This window comes from Moschus berezovskii, chromosome 26 (assembly GCF_049115385.1).
Source record: "Moschus berezovskii isolate FMDL1 chromosome 26, NW_MosBer_1.0, whole genome shotgun sequence".
NCBI lineage: Eukaryota > Metazoa > Chordata > Mammalia > Artiodactyla > Moschidae > Moschus > Moschus berezovskii.
Genome location: NC_142485.1, coordinates 42507767 through 42527845, shown reverse-complemented (window position 1 = coordinate 42527845; position 20079 = coordinate 42507767). Strand labels below are relative to the sequence as shown.

The following is a 20079-nucleotide window of genomic DNA, read 5'->3' as shown; positions in this document are numbered from 1 at the left end:
ATTCACCGAGATGGGAAAGGCTTGCAGAAAACCAGGTTTGGGAGTGGAGAGAACTGGAATGTGGTCACGTTTCACGTGCTAAGTCGCCTGTTTCTGTCTCCACGTGAAACCGAAGGGAGACCCCAGACTGGCAGTTGAGGACCCCGGGGAGGGCTCAGGAGGCTGGCTGATGAGGTCCAAGGAGAGACTACCGACGGAGGAGAGACACGTGAGGATGGTCCTCGCGGCATCAGGCCTTCACCGCTTGGGGAAAGAAAGATGAGAGCCAGGAAAAAGACTCTACTAGGGTGGCCACTGGAAGAAGCAGGACCAGGAGACGGTGAGGATATGGAAGGCAGCTGAAGAAGGTATCTTAATAACAGAGCAAAAGTCAAAATTAAAAAGCCCCAGTCAGGTATGGATGGGATTCTGTGACTGAGAAGGAGAACAACACTGATGTTAAATTCTCCTGCTTTAAGTTTATTGAGGAAAATCTGATAATTCAAATGTCTGAGAAAACTATTCAAATAAGCATCTCCCTTCAATGATTAAGTTACACCTACAATGCAGAGTTCACATAGTATTGGCATACTATCAAGTTAAAATGGTTTACCAAGAAAACTAATTTAACAGTATTGAATAAATGTCATTTTTGTTTCACAACAAAGGTCATACTTGAAGTATCAATTATTTGAGGAAAATATTTAATTTCCATTTTTTTTTAATTCTATTTTGAAATCATGAAAGTGAAACTGTTAGTTGCTCAGTCATGTCCAACTTTTTGCGACCCATAGACTATAGCCCACCGGGCTCCTTTGTCCATGGAATTCTCCAGTCAAGAATAGTGGAGTGGATTGCCATGCCCTCCTCCAGGGGATCGTCCCAACCCAGGGATCAAACCTGGGTTTCCCACATTGCAGGCAGATTCTTTACCACCTGAGCTACCAGGGAAGCCCCTTTGAAATCACAGATTAGTGCCAATACTTCACAGTTTAACATTAGCTTATCTTAGGAATGGCAGCATTATCTAACTTACATATAAAGTACCTCTTCATTTTATGTTTCAGGATTATTAAGACAAATAAATGGGATTTTCCCAGCTTCTACCTACAGAAGAGCAGCAAGGCTTCTTGGGCTTGAGGGATAGACTCTTATACATTTTTCAAGGGGATTCAAGCCTTTGTTTTAGAAAGACTTCCCATCAAGTCAGTGATGCCACCCAGCCATCTCATTCTCTGCTGTCCCCTTCTCCTCCCCCCAATTCCTCCCAGCATCAGAGTCTTTTCCAGTGAGTCAACTCTTCGCATGAGGTGCCCAAAGTATTGGAGTTTCAGCTTTAGCATCAGTCCTTCCAATGAACACCCAGGACCGATCTCCCTTAGAATGGACTGGTTGGATCTCCTTGCAGTCCAAGGGACTCTCAAGAGTCTTCTCCAGCACCACAGTTCAAAAGCATCAATTCTTAGGCGATCAGGTTTCTTCACAGTTCAACTCTCACATCCATACATGACCACGGGAAAAACCATAGCCTTGACTAGACGGACCTTTGTTGGCAAAGTAATGTCTCTGCTTTTGAATATGCTATCTAGGTTGATTATAACTTTCCTTTCAAGGAGTAAGTGTCTTTTAATTTCATGGCTGCAATCAGCATCTGCAGTGATTTTGGAGCCCCCAAAAATAAAGTCTGACATTGTTTCCACTGTTTTTCCATCTATTTCCCATGAACTGATGGGACCAGATGCCATGATCTTAGTTTTCTGAATGTTGAGCTTTAAGCCAACTTTTTCACTCTCCTCTTTCACTTTCCTCAAGAGGATTTTTAGTTCCTCTTCACTTTCTGCCATAAGGGTGGTAGAGGGACTTTAAATGCACACTATTAAGTGAAAGAAAGCAATGTGAAAAAGCTATATACTATATGATTCCAACTACCTGATACTAGAAAAGTCAAAATTACGGAGAAATAAAAACTCACTGTTTGCCAGGGGTTATTTAGGGTTGGGGAGGAATGAATGGGAAAAGCACAGAGGATTTTTAGGGCAGTGAAACTGCTTTACATGAGACGGTAATGATGGACACAAGTTATTACACACTTGTCCAGACTCACAGAATGTGCAACACGAGTGAACCCCATGTAAACCATGGCCCTAGAGTGCTGACCTGTTAGTACCGGTTCATCAGCTGTAACACACGTACCATCTGGTTGGGATGTAGATAATGGGGAGGCTGTGCATAGGCCGAGGCTGAGGCTACGTGGGGAATCTCTGTACCTTCCTCTCAAACGTGCTGGGGACCTAAAACTGCACTAAGAAGTCTATTTTAAAAGGAAAAAAGCAAAAACACAGCCAGGAGAGTACACAATGGGTAGGAGAGGAAAACATAACCTCATAACGGTACCGAAGATTTTGTTGTCAGATAAGGACAGTGCACCACACACCTGCCGTGTACTCTTACCACCATTTCTGAAGACAGCAGACATTTTTATCTCACAGAAAAAAAGCAAAAATGATATAATCTTGGAATGAAAACATTTTTTCCCCAGTCCAGGATAACTGGAACAAACTTACCTTGATATTTTTGCCATAAACCAGTGAAATTTTTACCACGTAGATATTCTATTCCATGAACAAGTGTTCACAAATTACTGTCTCGAAGCACAGCTAACCCGAGGTAAGAAATTGTGCAGACTTTAACCTCAATTTCATTACCAACCCCTTAAAACATCAAATTGACCTCAGTCCATTTTCTAATGTAAATCTTAAATGTGGCTCGCAAGTGACCTGCCAAGAGATGAATCGAGCCAGAATGTGTTTATGTGAAAATTCCAGTCAGTTTATGATGACAGCTGACCTGGGAGGCTACCATATTATACGACATTTCTACATGGTGCGGTTTGAAGGGTATTCACAGACTCAACTGCCACAAAATACCCGCACCCATTCTGTCTGGAAACCGTTGCTTTAAAATGTGCTGGACAGTGAAGGCGGGGACCATCTTCTGGAAGTAAGCATTTAAAGCTGCAAATGTGAAGCCACTCAATCTGCAGAGATGACTGTCCTACAGAAGCTGCTTGACACCTCAGCTCTAAGCAGGGAGAACGGCAGGGGAGCTGAGAGCAGACAGTCGAAGCAGACTGCCAACATCCAGACTTCATGGCAGCACCCACGGGGTTGAGGGAGCCTGGGCTAGATGTCAGGTGTGGGGAGGGGGCACCCAAGATAAACCTGACCTTCTGGTACAGACTCACACCTGTCTGGGGGCCAAGTTCAGGTTTTTACTGATTAACTCAAATCTTTAAAGTATTTTCTTTCCACATAACTAAAGAGAGCATGGAGCTTCCCTTGTAGCTCAGTTGGTAAAGTTTCTGCCTGCAATGTAGGAGACCTGGGTTCAGTTCCTGGGTTGGGAAGATCCTCTGGAGGAGGGCATGGCAATCCACTCAAATATTCTTGCTGGAGAATCCCATGGATAGAGGAACCTGGTGGGCTACAGTCCATGGGGTGGCAAGAGTCGGACACAACATAGCGACTAAACCACCACCACGAAAGACGGCATCTGCCTGTCACCATCCGAGAGTGGAGAGAATTTCCTAAGACAAACCGTTCTCTTGATAGGGGTTTTCAAAATTTCATATTTTGCTTAACAAAAGGTCCGTCCCTGTCGGGAGTGGGGGGAGCCTTTAGACACCAGTGGGCCTGTCTCCCCGGCACCCCCGGGGGGAGAGGACCGCGGAGGGAGGCGGGGCCGTTCACCTACTTGAGAACTGCACGGAGAAGCCGGACTTGCTGATGAAGAAGTCGCTGTCGAACTGCAGGGTGAGGGAGTTGAAGGTGCTGTGGATGTCCTCGGGCAGCGCCGAGCCGCTCCACTCCTTCAGCAGGATGGCGCTGTCCGCCGGGCCGTCCCACACCCGCAGGATGTCGTGGGCCAGCTCCGTGTCAAACACGATGAAGTGCAGGCTGCAAGGAGAAGGCGGCTGAGGCGGGCCGGCGGCGGGGGCGCCCAGCCCGGCCCTGCCCGGCCCCTGCCCGGCCCTGCACGGCCCTCCCCAGCCCTGCCCGGCCCCACCCCGGCGCGCCGGTCCCGCCTGGGCCCGGGCCAGCCTGGAGCCTCCCCGGCTCGCGCGGCCCCCAGCAGCCCGCCCGCCGAGCCCGCTGCCTCCGGCCGAGATGCACACAGTGAGGACACGCAGCTGTCGGCCGCGCGGGAGCTCAGGGCTGGAACCAGGTCTTCGGAGACCGCCAGCTCTTTTCACGACTCAAAGGTTTTTCGGGCACGCTGACCAAAGATGGGTTTGACACAACTTTGCTCTAAGCTAACCTAACGGCAGACTGTGGCGCCTGTGGGACCAGTGTCGTTCCCGAAGCGCCCCACGAGGTGGCAGCATGCACGCCGGGAGAGCGGCGGGCAGAGCCGACGGTCACACCGGGAGGCACCTGCGTCTGAGCGTCCAGTTTCCGGTGTGTCCGCTTTTACACAGCACATTTTCAGGAAAAATACACGATTTGTGAGCGGAATTGTGAAGTATAAACTCCCTTTTTTCTAATATTTTATCATACTTCTATCAGATTTACAGATATTTTTCAGAGTAACTTTAAAAATCTCTATGTCAGGGGAAGCCGCAGACCTGTAGTTCTATCAATGGCAATTCAAATGGATAAAAGAGTTTAATGTCAACATAAATCCATATTTCTTGAATGCTTTTATCCTCTTTCACTTACTGCATGAAATTGTAAGAAAGATAAAAATCACAATAACTATTATATAAAAAATTGTTCACAAATACTAATTACTTACTTTGTGCATATTATATACTCAGAGAAAATATCTAACCCTGAATAAAGTATAAAGCATGCAGTATATTTTTAAATGTTCTATTTAAAATATCTTTAATATAGAGGAAAGCACAGAATATAGTAGACACTTGGATACCCACCATCATCTTAACATTTTGCCCTATTTGCTTCAGATTTTTTTTTAATCTATGTTAATAACACAGTCCTACTCCCCCTCCTCTCCACTTACTCCTTGTTTTTCTCTCACTCCCAAATCCTGAAATCACGATGGTTTCTTCTCATTTATATTTTCATGATTTTCATATGCATATATGTGTATGCATATCTCCAAAAATATATAATACTATTTTGTCTGTTCAACAATAATTACATAATAGATGTAATTTTGGCATGTATGTGCTTGTCTCATGTTCAATTTGCTTTTTTTTTTGTTTTAGCTTTTATATGTGGCTTTGTTTGTTTCTGTATGTGGTCACTCTGCATAACTTGTGGGATCTTAGTTCCCTGACCAGGGATCAAACCTGGGCCCTCAGCAGTGAAAGAGCAGAGTCTTTACTTCTGGACCGCCAAGGAATTCCCTCAAGTTGCTTTTTTACATTGAGTATTAGGTGAAATTCCTCTAAACTAGAGATACAGACTTTGGTAACTCACTTCAGAAGCAGAATAAAGGCTTCACTTGCCTAGGTCTCTACTGAAAGATAGTCAGTCTCTATATTTTATGATAAATGGTGCTCATCCTTGGATCTCTCTAGGCTCAGAAAGATACATGGTAAAGTTGTTCTCCCTGTGACTGTAGCTACGTACAGTCTCACAATAAACTACAAAGCGCTCTGTGTTGCCACATCTTTACCAATACCTGATGACATCAGCCTATAATAGTTGTATAAAGAGAAAATCTGATGGTCATAGGAATGTCTCTTGTTTAAATGACATCTCCCTGAATATTTGTGAGGTTGAACATACTATTGTGAATCTAACCCAAACCCCCTTCAGTATACAATGCAGTTCAACAATTCAAGGAATACTTCTTGAGCACCGACTATTATTATCATGCACTTTTCTAGGAATTTTGGATATATCAGTGAACTAAAGGAAAAATCCTGCCTTCATGGAGCTTGCACAGTTTGTAATGGCAAGAGATGAGCAAAAAAACCCAGAAACTGTAAAAAATAAGAAAGTTGCATGTTCATAGGTGGTAAATGTCACTGAGAAAAAAAAAAAAGCAGAGCAGAAAAAGCAGCATAGGCCTTGATAGGATTGAAGGGCAGGGAGGAGATTTAAGAATTAAATGGCATGGCTGGATAACCCATGTATTTAGGAATTAAATGAGATGGCTGATAACTCATGTTGGTGAGGAGAGCCTTGAGTAGAGACTTGAAGGAGATGAGAGGTTTGTTATATTTGATGAGGATCTTCCTGAACCAGGGATCAAACCCAGCCTCCTGCATTACAGGCAGATTCTTTACTATCTCAACCACCAGGGAAGCCCCACATTTGATGAGAGGGCAGAGTGAACCCAACAAAAGTCCAACACAGAGTGCACACCTTCAGTATTTGAGACCATGTGGGCAGGAAGTGTAATGAGCAGAGAGAGGGCCTGTGAAAGAGGTGCTAAGGCCAGAGAAACATGTGGGTGGTGGACAGGGGTGGGTGTGAAGGGGCGAGGCCCCAGGGCTTGGAAGCTCATTCTTCAGGTTCTGGCTCTCACCCCGGGTGATCCACCAGGGTGGGGTTTGTGGTGAAGCAGTCACCCCACCTTTGATTTAGAAAAAAAAAAAAAATCTACTCTGTGCTTGTGTTGACAACAAGATCTCCAGGGAAAGGCAAAACCGAGACTCAGATGTGTGCTGCTTAGAGGAGTGGACCGGGGAGCACTAAGCGGCTGGCAGATTCTGGGCATGGTGTGATGGTAGGAAACACGGCCGCGGGAGGCCTGTGGGGTGAAGAGAGGATGCGAGGTCACTCGAGGGTTTGTGCGTAAGGAATAAGAACCATGGGGAAGTCACAGCTGAGGTGGGGAGGGTGCAGGTGCAGGGGTCATGGCGTGGGAAGACCAGACGTTCTGGTTTGGGCCTACGCGTTCAAGGTGCCCACTGGACAGTGACCAGCTGGCTGCTCATGCCAATCTGGAGCTTTGCAGAGAAGTCTGGAAGGAAAGAGTAAACGTGTGTTCAGCAAATAAATGGCTTTAAGCCACAGGACTAGATGAGACCATCATAGGCCTTAGGCAGAGGGAAGAAGAGGCTTGAGACTGAATGACCCCATCACATCGGATGGCCCACTGCTGTGATGCATGCTGCGTCTCTTACTACTGTTTGTGTACGGTATTGTATTCTTGTGGAAAGATTTTATTACATACTCTATCATTTTAAGAAAAATTCCCTGCTGCTCACTATGCTAGGAAGGTTTTTATCTAGTTATGCTGTCGATCATGAAAATGCATTCAATTCTATTAAACTACTTTTTCTAAAGCTGTTTAGATGATCAGACAGGTCATTTTTCTTACTATATAAATAGGAGTAATTTTAGAGTTCAGCTCTTAATTTTTATTTCTAGCTCTTGTTCTTTGATATGAAAGTTATTTTAGTCTTATTAAATGGATCAACTCATTTCTCTATTTTTTTCTTTTGCCTGGAAGATTTTTCAAATATATTGACATAATATAATCTATTATTTTCTTCAATGTTGTAAAAATAATTTCTATTGTAGGAGTGTATTTCTATTCCATTTATAATGTTGGTTATTTGGGTTTCCTGTATTTTATCTGAATATGTCCATTATTTTTCTACTCAGTGATACCTTTTTCAAGAATCAGTTTGTGGGTTTGGTAATTCTCTACATTGTTTCTTCCATTAATTTATTTTACTATATTTGCTGTTTTTCCACTCTACTTTTTTGAATTTATTTTGATACTGTGTTTCAAATTCCCTTATCTGGAAGCTTAACTTACTGATCTTCATGTGATCCTCTTTTTCTAATACTTGCATTTAGGGCTGTAAATTTCACATTAATCTGTTAATCATGTGTCTTTTATTTTCAAAATGGAGAATGCATTTTGTTACTGTCTTCTTATAGTTCTCTATTTCTATTTTGATCAGGATGTGGAGTATAGAAGAAAGTGATTTTCTGTTTTATTGATTTTTATTGATTAGTTTGCTTCTAGTTTGTGATCATATCTGTACATGTTTCATATTTACTTGAACAGAATGTGAAAATTCTACTTGAAGGCTGTATAACTCCTTTAAATAAGTTCAGCAATAGCATGGTTCAAATCCTCTGTAACCTTACTAATGCATTACCTGTTTGATTTATGAGTCATTAAGAATTATAAGAGGTGTGCTGTTCAATTCCCAATGTCTCCAAATAATTTATTTATTTTGTTTTTATTAAACTATGTTCCTAGCTGGATACTAGTTTCTCTTAAGAGTCATATATGCCTGGTGAATATATATATATATATATATATCAAATAGTATTTTGTTTGTTCACAGTAATTACATAGGCATTCCCTGGTTGCCTAGTGGTTAGGATGCCAGACTTTCACTGCCATTGCCAGGGTTCAGTCCTTGGTCAGGAAAATAAGATCACACAAACTGCAAGGAATAGCGAAAATAACTTGCAAAACAGGAACTCTTTTTATAAAGGAATGATAGGCAGTTTGAATATAGATTCCAGGTTGACAGTTTTATATATATAATTATCTGGTTTATGAAAAAGGTTGCACTGTAGTTACTGGTGGAGAAGGCAATGGCAACCCACTCCAGTTCTCTTGCCTGAAAAATCACATGGACGGAAGAGCCTGGTGGGCTGCAGTCCATGGGGTCATGAAGAGTCAGACATGACTGAGCGACTTCACTTTCACTTTTCTCCTTTCATGCTTTGGAGAAGGAAATGGCAACCCACTCTAGTGTTCTTGCCTGGAGAATCCCAGGGACAGCAGAGCCTAGTGGGCTGCCGTCTATGGGGTCACACAGAGTAGGACATGACTGAAGTGACTTAGCAGCAGCAGCAGCAGTTAATGGAGAAACACTGGCTTATCAACACATGGTCAATTGAACTGCATTGTAGACAAAAAAAATTCCTTGAATCTTCTTCATAATACACAAAAATTAATTCCAGATGGAATGAAGACGTAAATGTGTAAGATAAAATAAGTCTTCTGCAAAATCCTAAGATAATGTTTTTATAATTTTGGAAAGGCAAGATTTCTTAAACTGGACACAAAAAATGTTAAGATAAAAATTGATATAACTCAATTTGAATACAGATAAACACACTAGCCATGAAAGAAAAATGAGCCAAAATGAATTTGATTCATTGAAATGGAAAACTTGTCTTTAACAAAAGACATCATTATGAAAGACAGAAAGACAGACCAGAGTATAAGAATATAGCTGCTTAATACAGAGTCAACAAAAGATTGCATCCAGATGTATAAAAACTATATACAAAACAATAAGTAAAAGACAGGTATTCCCATATGAAAAGAGACGGACAAAAGACTTCAACTGAAAATTCATAGAAGAAGATACTCAAGAGACCAATAAATATAAAAAAAGTCATGGCCATGATCAGTCATCAGGGAAAAGCAAATTAAAACAACTGTACATCCACTAGAATGACTAAAACAAAAGATCATCAAAGCCAAGCACAGTGAAAGCAGAAGTACCTGGGAGGGACCCGCACTGTGATGGGAGTGGAGAGGTATAACCACATCAGGAAATCATCTGACAGCACCTACAACAGCTGAGTGCAGTGCATGCCCGAGAGAAAAGCACACACAATCACTGCACAATACATGAAAGCACACTCAACGCTACACCATTCGCAATAACCTCAGACTAGACTAAAAACAGTCCACATGCCCATCAACACACAGACTGAATGAATAAATAATGGTCTACTAATCAATGGGATGGACAGGGAGGCCTGGCCTGCTGTGATTCATGGGGTCGCAAAGAGTCGGACACGACTGAGCGACTGAACTGAACTGAACTGAATCAATGGGATAATTTTCCTATACCAATGGGAGGGAAGGTGGAGGAAATCAAGACACACTGTAGAACTCGATTTTCGTAAAGTTCAAAGTAAGGCAAAAACGCCTCTGAAGTCAAGATAGTGATTATCCTTAAGAATGAATGGAGCCTGCATGGAGCTCAAAGAGCACAGCCTGGGCTCTGATCTGGTTGCTGGCTCCACGGGGAGTTTTTATAAATAAGCCGTACAATTGTGATTGGGAGAGTCTTATGTGCTAATGAGGAGACACAGACAAACACGTGAAGATCCACCCTGGGGCTGTAAGTTTTGCCATTTGGGAAATACCATGCAAATTCACAAATGATATTGTGGTTGTTGTTTAGTCACTCAGTCATGTCTGACTCTGCGACACCATGGACTGTACCCCACCAGGCTTCTCTGTCCATGGAATTCTCCAGGCAAGAATACGGGAGTGGGTTGCCATTTCCTTCTCCAGGGGATGTTCCTGACCCAGGGACTAAACCCCTGTCTCCTGTACTGACAGGCAGATTCTTTATTACTGAGCCACCAGGGAAGCCCAACAATGATATAACAACATTTTCATATAGATAAAGAAATGGTCATTTTTCATTAAAAAAAAAATGAAAGTCAATATGCGGACATTATACTACTAGGTAGGAAAAGTTTAAAAACTGATTTTAAAAAGTACCATCCTAAAGAAACTACTATTTATTTCAGACACAGTCATTCAAGAAAAAAGTACACTTTGTTGAGCATTTAATTTTCAAGCACATGGATTTTCCAAAAACTATATTTGATATTAATTTCTCATTTAAATGCTTTATTCTCTGCAATCACCCTCGTTGTTTTATTCAGCCCAAATTTATTGAGGCTTTCATGGCTAAGTCAAAGATCTTTCCTAGTAAATGTCACATTGCACTTGAAAATATGTGGGTGATTTTCACATATCCTTTGATAGTGATTTCTAACATAATTCCACAGAGATAAAGAGAACAGACTCTATATGATTTCAATGCCTTTAGACCAGGAAATTTTTGCACCTTGTTTTATGTCCCTGTATATGTTACAGTGTCTCCTGGTTTATAGTGTATGAGAACTTGAATAGAATTTGTATCCTGCTACTGTGTGAAAACTGTGTAAATCTTAGTTATGTTAAATTTGTTCATTGTGCTTTTCTGGTTTACTGTATCTTTCTACTTTTCTGTCTATTCATTGCATTAATTTTTGAGACTTTGGTAATGAAACTCCAACTAAAGATTCTAATTTATCTACTTAAAAATAATTGTAATATATAGTGGAACTGTATGCAACTTTCCAAGTCTCCTGTAAAAGTGTTATAATATTTTCACAATTTAAAAAATAAAAAAGAAAGAGAAAATACACTTTGCAGTGTACAGTGCCACAAGCTTTAAGACAGGTGGACAGAGCATCAGATGAACAAAGTGTCAGGTGTGTTTATTCTGGTCAAGAAGTCTGGGAAGGGTCTTATCAGGCAGAGAGAAATAGCAATGATAATTCAATAAAGAGGGTGAGACAGAAAGTGACTAAACAAATGCATTCATGAACACGCTGAGTGTGAAAATGCAAAATACAACAAGTAAAGTGATGTAAAGATTTCCTTTCCTACCAGACTGGCCGAGATAATGGCACTTCATTCTGCTTCAGTGAGAATGTGGAACTCCACCTTTTCATATGCTGTTGGAAGCCCTATCTTCTCTTTTTAAAGGCAATTTGGTAATGGCCATAAAGATTTAAATGTGCATAAAGAGCAAGTCACAAGACCTTTTAGAACTAACACCCAAAAAAGGTGTCCTTTTCATTATAGGGGACTGGAATGAAAAAGTAGGAAGTCAAGAAACACCTGGAGTAACAGGCAAATTTGGCCTTGGAGCATGGAATGAAGCAGGGCAAAGGCTAATAGAGTTTTGTCAAGAGAATGCACTGGTCATAGCAAACACCCTCTTCCAACAACACAAGAGAAGACTCTACACACGGATATCACCAGATGGTCAACACCGAAATCAGATTGATTATATTCTTTGCAGCCAAAGATGGAGAAGCTCTATACAGTTAGCAAAAACAAGACCAGGAGCTGACTGTGGCTCAGATCATGAACTCCTTATTGCCAAATTCAGACTTAAATTGAAGAAAGTAGGGAAAACCATTAGACCATTCAGATATGACCTCAATCAAATCCCTTATGATTATACAGTGGAAATAAGAAATAGATTTAAGGGACTAGATCTGATAGATAGAGTGCCTGATGAACTCTGGACAGAGGTTCATGACACTGTACAGGAGATAGGGACCAAGACCATCCCCATGGAAAAGAAATGCAAAAAAGCAAAATGGCTGTCTGAGGAGGCCTTACAAATAGCTGTGAAAAGAAGAGAAGCAAAAAGCAAAGGAGAAAAGGAAAGATATAAGCATCTGAATGCAGAGTTCCAAAGAATAGCAAGGAGAGATAAGAAAGCCTTCCTCAGTGATCAATGCAAAGAAATCGAGGAAAACAACAGAATAGGAAAAACAAGAGATCTCTTCAAGAAAATTAGAGATTCCAAGGGAACATTTCATGCAAAGATGGCTCGATAAAGGACAGAAATGGTATGGACCTAACAGAAGCAGAAGATATTAAGAAGAGGTGGCATGAATACACAGAAGAACTGTACAAAAAAGATCTTCACGACCAAGATAGTCACGATAACGTGATCACTGACCTAGAGCCAGACATCTTGGAATGTGAAGTCAAGTGGGCCTTAGAAAGCATCACGATGAACAAAGCTAGTGGAGGTGATGGAATTCCAGTTGAGCTATTTCAAATCTTGAAAGGTGATGCTATGAAAGTGCTGCACTCAATATGCCAGCAAATTTGGAAAACTCAGCAGTGGCCACAGGACTGGAAAAGGTCAGTCTTCATTGCAATCCCAAAGAAAGGCAATGCCAAAGAATGTTCCAACTACCGCACAATTGCACTCATCTCACACGCTAGTAAAGTCATGCTCAAAATTCTCCAAGCTAGGCTTCAGCAATATGTGAACCGTGAACTCCAAGATGTTCAAGCAGGTTTCAGAAAAGGCAGAGGCACCAGAGATCAAATTGCCAACATCCGCTGGATCATGGAGAAAGCAGAAGAGTTCCAGAAAAACATCTATTTCTGCTTCATTGACTATGCCAAAGCCTTTGACTGTGTGGCTCACAATAAACTGTGGAACATTCTGAAAGAGATGGGAATCCCAGACCACCTGACCTGCCTCTTGAGAAACCTGTATGCAGGTCAGGAAGCAACATTCAGAACTGTACATGGAACAACAGACTGGTTTCAAATAGGAAAAGGAGTATGTCAAGGCTGTATATTGTCACCTTGCTTATTTAACTTATATGCAGAGTATATCATAAGGAACGTTGGGCTGGAAGAAGCACAAGCTGGAATCAAGATTGCTGGGAGAAATATCAATAACCTCAGATATGCAGATGACACCACCCTTATGGCAGTAAGTGAAGAGGAACTCTTGAGGAAAGTGAAAAAGGAGAGTGAAAAGGTTGGCTTGAAGCTCAACATTCAGAAAACAAAGATCATGGCATCTGGTCCCATCACTTCATGGGAAATAGAAGGAAAAACAGTGGAAACAGTGTCAGACTTTATTTTTTTGGGCTCCAAAATCACTGCAGATGGTGATTGCAGCCATGAAGTTAAAAGACGCTTACTCCTTGGAAGGAACGTTATGACCAACCTTGATAGTATATTAAAAAGCAGAGACATTACTTTGCCAACCAAGGTCCGTCTAGTCAAGGCTATGGTTTTTCCCGTGGTCATGGATGGATGTGTGAATTGGACTGTGTAGAAAGCTGATTACTGAAGAATTGATGCTTTTGAACTGTGGTGTTGGAGAAGACTCTTGAGAGTCCCTTGGACTGCAAGGAGATCCAACCAGTCCATCCTAAAGGAGATTGATCCTGGGTGTTCATTGGAAGGACTGATGCTTAAGCTGAAACTGCAATACTTTGGGCACCTCATGCGACGAGTTGACTCACTGGAAAAGACTCTGACGCTGGGAAAAGTTGGGGGCAGAAGGAGACGGGGACGACAGAGAATGAGATGGCTGGATGGCATCACCGACTCTGTGGACATGAGTTTGAGTGAACTCCGGGAGCTGGTGATGGACATGGAGGCCTGGTGTGCTGTGATTCATGGGGTTGCGGAGCGTCGGACACGACTGAGCGACTGAACTGAACTGAACTGAACTGGAAGAGCAAGTTTAGCTTTAGAAATTCATCATAGGAAGTACCCTTGAGGTGATATATTGGGAAGATGTTAGTGTGGCTGATATCAGTGAAAAGCTGAAAACAATCTGAATATCCCAATAGGGTACAGTTTAAATAAATTAATGTGCATTCAGGCAATGGAATCTTCTTCCATGACTAAAGAGAATGAGGTGGAATTACAAGTAAGGATATAAAACTTTGACCATGTTTATTGACTGAAAAAAACCTTCAGAATAATATTAAGGTATGATACTATTTTTCAAAAATAATTAAATAAGTAGACATTAATTGTTTAATTAAACAATTAAACATATATATATATATATATATATGTTTCCTTTAAGAAATTATACAACTATACACCAAATTTTAAACTGATGTTATCTTTTGCATCTAGGATTACAGCAAACTACTCTCCAGGCTTTTTATCTTCCTGCCAGTTTTCTAATATTTCAAAAATTGAGAAAATAACTTTGAATATCATCAAGCCGAACTTGAGTTTATTTTGCACATAATGAGCAAAGTATGTGTATTTTTAAAGTGGGCAAGTGATATGATTGGCTTTGTTTGATAGAACTATTTAAGACACATAAAAATGATTCAACCATTTGACCCAGAAAGAATCTTCCTAAGGATTTATTCCAAGGTATTAATTATCAATAGAAGCAAAGCTTTACTTGAGATAACATTTGCCATATAATTACATGTAATATTGAAAACTAGAAATGATGAAAATTAGAAATCTTATAAACAACCAGCAAGAGAAACAATATTTAACTGTGGTCACCCGTACTGTAGCTTATGTAAAGGTTCATGTAAGGCAGGCTGGATGGGAGGGGAGTTTGGGGGAAAATAGATACATGCATATTCATGGTTGCAAAGAGTCTGAAAGGACTGAGCGACTGAACTGAACTGAACTGATATGCAAGGCTGAGTCCCTTCGCTGTTTACCTGCAACTGTCACATTTTGTTAATTGGCTATACTCTAATACAGAATAAATAATTTTTTTAAAAGTCCACGTAAGACATATGTCAACATGGTAACAATGATGTCCAATATGGGGGAAATGCATGCCTTTTTTTTTTAAATTCTTTTGAAGATGTCTATACGTTCATTTTTCAACCACATAAAATTAATATTATAATTAAAAAATAAAACAGGTTCCTTAAGTGTGGGAGCAGTGGTTGGGAGAAAGCCGGGCAGGATGGTCTGATAACTGGCCCAGTGAACCATGGGGATCTGGACAAGGGGGCTCCAGACGTGGAATTAATGAGATGTGCGGCCACACAGGTGTGGGAGGGAGGGGGGAGCCCTGATGCTAAGAGGCTGGCCTGGATGTTTTGCTGTGCAGTGAAGGCCCTACTGCAGAAGGAAGGGGTGGTGGGACAGACACTGAAGAAAGCAGATTATTTTTAGATGAGATGATAAAAGTAAAATTCTGCTTGACCTTTTAACTCTGCCCCCAGGGATGGGAAGAATCCAGAGGTGGGGCAACAGTCAGAAACTGCAGGGAGCACAGGTGGAAAGCAAGCCGTGATGACAAAGCTGGGATCGGAGACTCCGGCACCTTCGCCTGTACTGAGCGTGACACGCGCGTGCGTCATCCGGCCAAACCTGCAGGGGATCAGACACCAAGCAGAGGGCATTTCGGTCTGTCTAAGGAGCTTACAGCTGCCGATTAGCCAAGGCCTGGCTGAGAGCAGGAGGGGGCGAAGGGCGGATTTGGGAGGCTGGACAGGGAGAAGGTTAGAGCAAGAGCAGAGTAAGGCAGTGAGGTAGGAACCGGGCGTCACCCGTAGAAAAGACACAAACAAGGGGAGAGCGGACAAGGCTTTGGCTCACATGGGCTGACTTTTTTCTCAGAGCCTATTATGAAGAGATATAGCAATAGATTAATACCTGGTGTTTTTTTCAGTTGGGAGAATATTGGAGATTGGGAAGAGCAAAACATATTATTGAAAATAAAAACCTCCACCATTTGGAGGAACACAGGCATTAACAGAGATCAGGAGTAAAGAGGCAAGGAGGAAATGATAGTAGTTATCCTGAAGGTGTGCCTGCAGGGTGTCTGTGAGGCATTGCTCTCTGGAATAGCCGCCATGCCAATCCCCCACCCCTCGATTAACTATTTCTCCTAAACCCCATTCATACGTGATTAGAATTTCACTTTCAGAGTTAATCACTTTCAGTTCTTCCTGCACTTTCATTTTCATTGGCCAGTTCCCTTTCTGATGATCCATTTTTGTACAGCGTCAATTGGGATCATCACTGGGAGACAAGGAAGAAACCCAAGGACGTGCTTTGCTGTCTGTGTTTGAACCAAGTGCAGATGCCTGGTGAGTGGCCCTGCACTGGGAGGTGCATGATGTGATCAGGTGTGTCTGCGGTTTATGCTGAGACTGAAGAGCTAAGAGGAAGTCTGTGCTTCATGAAATCCTTCATGGCACATCTGCAAAGGTAACTACATGTGAATGAACCCTGTTGTTGCAGCACTGGTGTAGTTTCATGAAGCAAGGTGACCAAAATTGCTTGTATCAGAATCTTGCACCTGTGAGGGGTGCCTGCAGGGTTCTGCTCCCCATCCCCTGCAGGTGGCTGGTCCGGTTCCCTAAACCCTGAAGCTGCTTCCCTGGCTCCATCTAAGGAGTCCTGGGGTCCAGCCTCACACACAGGGCAGACTTTGAAGTGCTACTGCTCTCTTTTCTTTGGAGGGCTGGAATTCTCTTGACCACTTATTTCCTCACATTATCCACAAAAATAAATGGGGTATCCCACTGTGGTCCTAAAAGAAAAGGGGCATTTGAGATGTTTTGATTTCTGTCCCCGAGCCTGTCAGTCATGTCATCAAAAAACTTGTGACTCATATTCCTGGCACATTCACCACAGCTTGACCTCAAACTCAGAGAAAAATGTCCAGTTAAGTGGAATCATTTTCTGAGTCTATGTCTCACAGGGATCTTGAAGGTTGGTCAAAAATAATTTAAAATTATCCTAGATCTACAGACCAGATCTTTCCCCTAACTTCTATATAGCCCAGCACAGTCAGGACCACAATCCACATTGCACTTTCTTTAAAAGTTTGCACAGGAGCAGTTTTGACAGTCTTAATGCATGTTTAGTGGTGGTGGTTTAGTTGCTGAGTCATGTCCGACTCTTGTGACCCCACGGACTGTAAGCCCACCAGGTTCCTCTGTCCATGGGATTCTCCAGGCAAGAATATTGGAGTGGGTTGCCATTTCCTTCTCCAGGGGATCTTCCCAACCCAGGGATTAGACCTGGGTCTCCCACACTGGAGCTTCCCTGGTGGCTCAGCTGGTAAAGGATGCATGTTTGATAGGCCTCTAATGTTTTCAGTGCTGCACGAGCTATTTCTAATAGAATCCCCTGATGCTGGAAAAGATTGAAGGCCACAGAAGGGGGCAGCAGAGGATGAGATGGTTAGATAGCATCACAAATTCAATGGACATGAATTTGAGCAAACTCTGGGAGATAGTGAAGGACAAAGAAGCCTGTTGTGCTACAGTTCATGGGGTCACAAAGAGTAGGACACGACTTGGTGACTGAACAACAACAATGATAACAACAACCACGTGCCCAAATGCAATTTTGTAAGAAAGAACAGAAATATTCTCAAAGTGAATTTTCCAGACGATTAGACTTGTGAAAAATCAATTAAAGCCAAGGAACAATATAGACATATGATTATGCAAAACGCTGTCTTGATACTGCTTGTGGGATGTGTTTACAATGCTGCTACCTTTGCTGTATAAATGACAGCTGTGCTCAGAATGAAATGCACTGGGTCTCAGACACATGTTTACATATAACTCTTCAAGTGGCTAAATTTACTGCAGTGATTAGATTTTTAATTAAATTTAGTTCTGGAAACTGCTTTATGTGTGAAAATTATAAATGTCTTCTAGACCCAAGTGCCCTATAACAATAACTATTTTTGTGTCTTCTATTATCTTGAACAAAAAGTGATAGCAGTATACATCAGAAACCACTCTGGACCTCAAGAAAATAAAAATAAGCACAGTAATAATTGGCATGAAATGTTGAAACCAAGCCTATCATAATTTCTGAGATTTTGTTGCTTATCTATTCTTTAAGACTGAAAAATATTGACATTTAACAAATCATAATATAATGTATGATAAGGCATTCCATTCATATTAAGAATTTTTAATACAAAAATTAATCCCTGGATTCATATCTACATGACTGACATATTCCTCACTTTCAAGCAAACAGTTGAGATAATATTGACTCTGATACCAATGAAATAAATAAGATTCAGTAAACTAGACAAAAAATATCCAAGCTGAGACCAAGCTCTAATTTTCTTGGTGTCAGTACCATTTTAAATCTAAAATTATATATTATGTACTTTTAAGTATGTTATTTTCCAGACTGCCATACTAAAAGCAGTACATAATTTCTTAATGAACCAAAATCACCAGAAACATTTTGGGATAAAGTTGGACATTGACAGAGTAAATTAATTATAAGAGCTGATGTTTGCTTCCTAACTTCCTTATTAGGGAGGATTTTATGTCTTAAATAAAAAGATTCATTTACAAACTGAGTAGCTTAAAAGATATGCACAAGAAGGGAAAATTCCCCAAACAACAAATCGGTGTAGGCAGCATTTTTGCCTTCCTAGAACATTAATGGTTAAACGACAAAGTCAGTTCATGATTAAAAAAGAAAAAAAAAAAGTTGTATGTTTTTTATTACTTCATCTCATTCTTTATTAATTTCTTATCTCTTTTCTTATTAAAATGTTAATGAAGTATTAGATTCACCTGCAGAGAGTGTCTGTCACTTGCTTTGCATTTAGGGGAACAAGTGCTCTTTCTGGTTCTTGGAAAACAAATCACAAGAGGACGTTTAAGAAGTAGAATGGATACAGAAACAAGACCCCTATATATGTTGTCTACAAGAGATTCACCTCAAACCTAGGGACCCATACAGACTGAAAGTGAAGGGCTGGAAAAAGATATTTCATGCAAATGAAGACCAATAGAAAGCAGGAGTAGCAATACTCATGGCAGATAAAATAGACTTTGAAATAAAGGCCATGAAAAGAGACAAAGAAGGACAGTACATAATGATCTAGGATCAATCCAAGGAGATATAACAATTATAAATATATATGCACCCAACACAGGAGCACCGCAATATATAAGGCAAATGCTAGCAAGTATGAAAGGGGAAATTAACGGTAATGCAATAATAGTGGGAGACTTTAATACCCCACTCACACCTATGGATAGATTAACTAAACAGAAAATTAGCAAGGAAACATAAACTTTAAAGGATACAATGGACCAGTTAGACCTGATTGATATCTATAGTATGTTTCACCCTAAAACGATAAATTTCACCTTTTTCTCAAGTGCACACAGAATCTTCTCCATAAATATAGCCTTGGTGAATTCAAAAAAATTGAAATCATCTCAAGCGTCTTTTCTGATCACAGTGCAATAAGATTAGATGTCAACTACAGGGAAAAAACTATTAAAAATACAAACATATGGAAGTTAAACAACACACTTTTGAATAACCAGCAAATCACAGAAGAAATAAAAAAAGAAATCAAAATATGCATAGAAATGAATGAAAATGAAAGCACAACAACCCAAAACCTATGGGATTCAGTAAAAACAGTGCTAAGGGGAAGGTTCATAGCAATACAAGCCTACCTCAAGAAGCAAGAGAGAAATCAAATAAATAACCTAACTCTACACCTAAAGCAACTAGAAAAGGAAGAAATGAAGAACCCCAGGGTTAGTGGAAGGAAAGAAATCACAAAAATTAGGACAGAAATAAATACAAAAGAAACAAAAGAGACCATAGCAAAAATCAACAAAGCTAAAAGCTGGTTCTTTGAGAAGATAAATAAAATAGACAAACAAAATCAACAAAATTAGAAATGAAAATGGAGAAATAACAATAGACAACACAGGAATACAAAGGATCATAAGAGACTACTATCAGCAACTATACGCCAATAAAATGGACAACTTAGAAGAAATGGAC

General features: G+C 40.9%; 1 protein-coding gene across 1 annotated transcript in view; it reads right to left on the bottom strand.

Annotated features, from left to right (window-relative positions):
• The window catches only part of CSMD1 (CUB and Sushi multiple domains 1), a 1848896-nt gene that overhangs the window by 299707 nt on the left and 1529110 nt on the right, over positions 1 to 20079 (bottom strand). The window contains exon 27 of the mRNA XM_088832674.1: positions 3733 to 3935. Coding sequence (XP_088688800.1) covers positions 3733 to 3935 — 203 coding nt within the window. The remainder of the gene's footprint in view (positions 1 to 3732; positions 3936 to 20079) is intronic.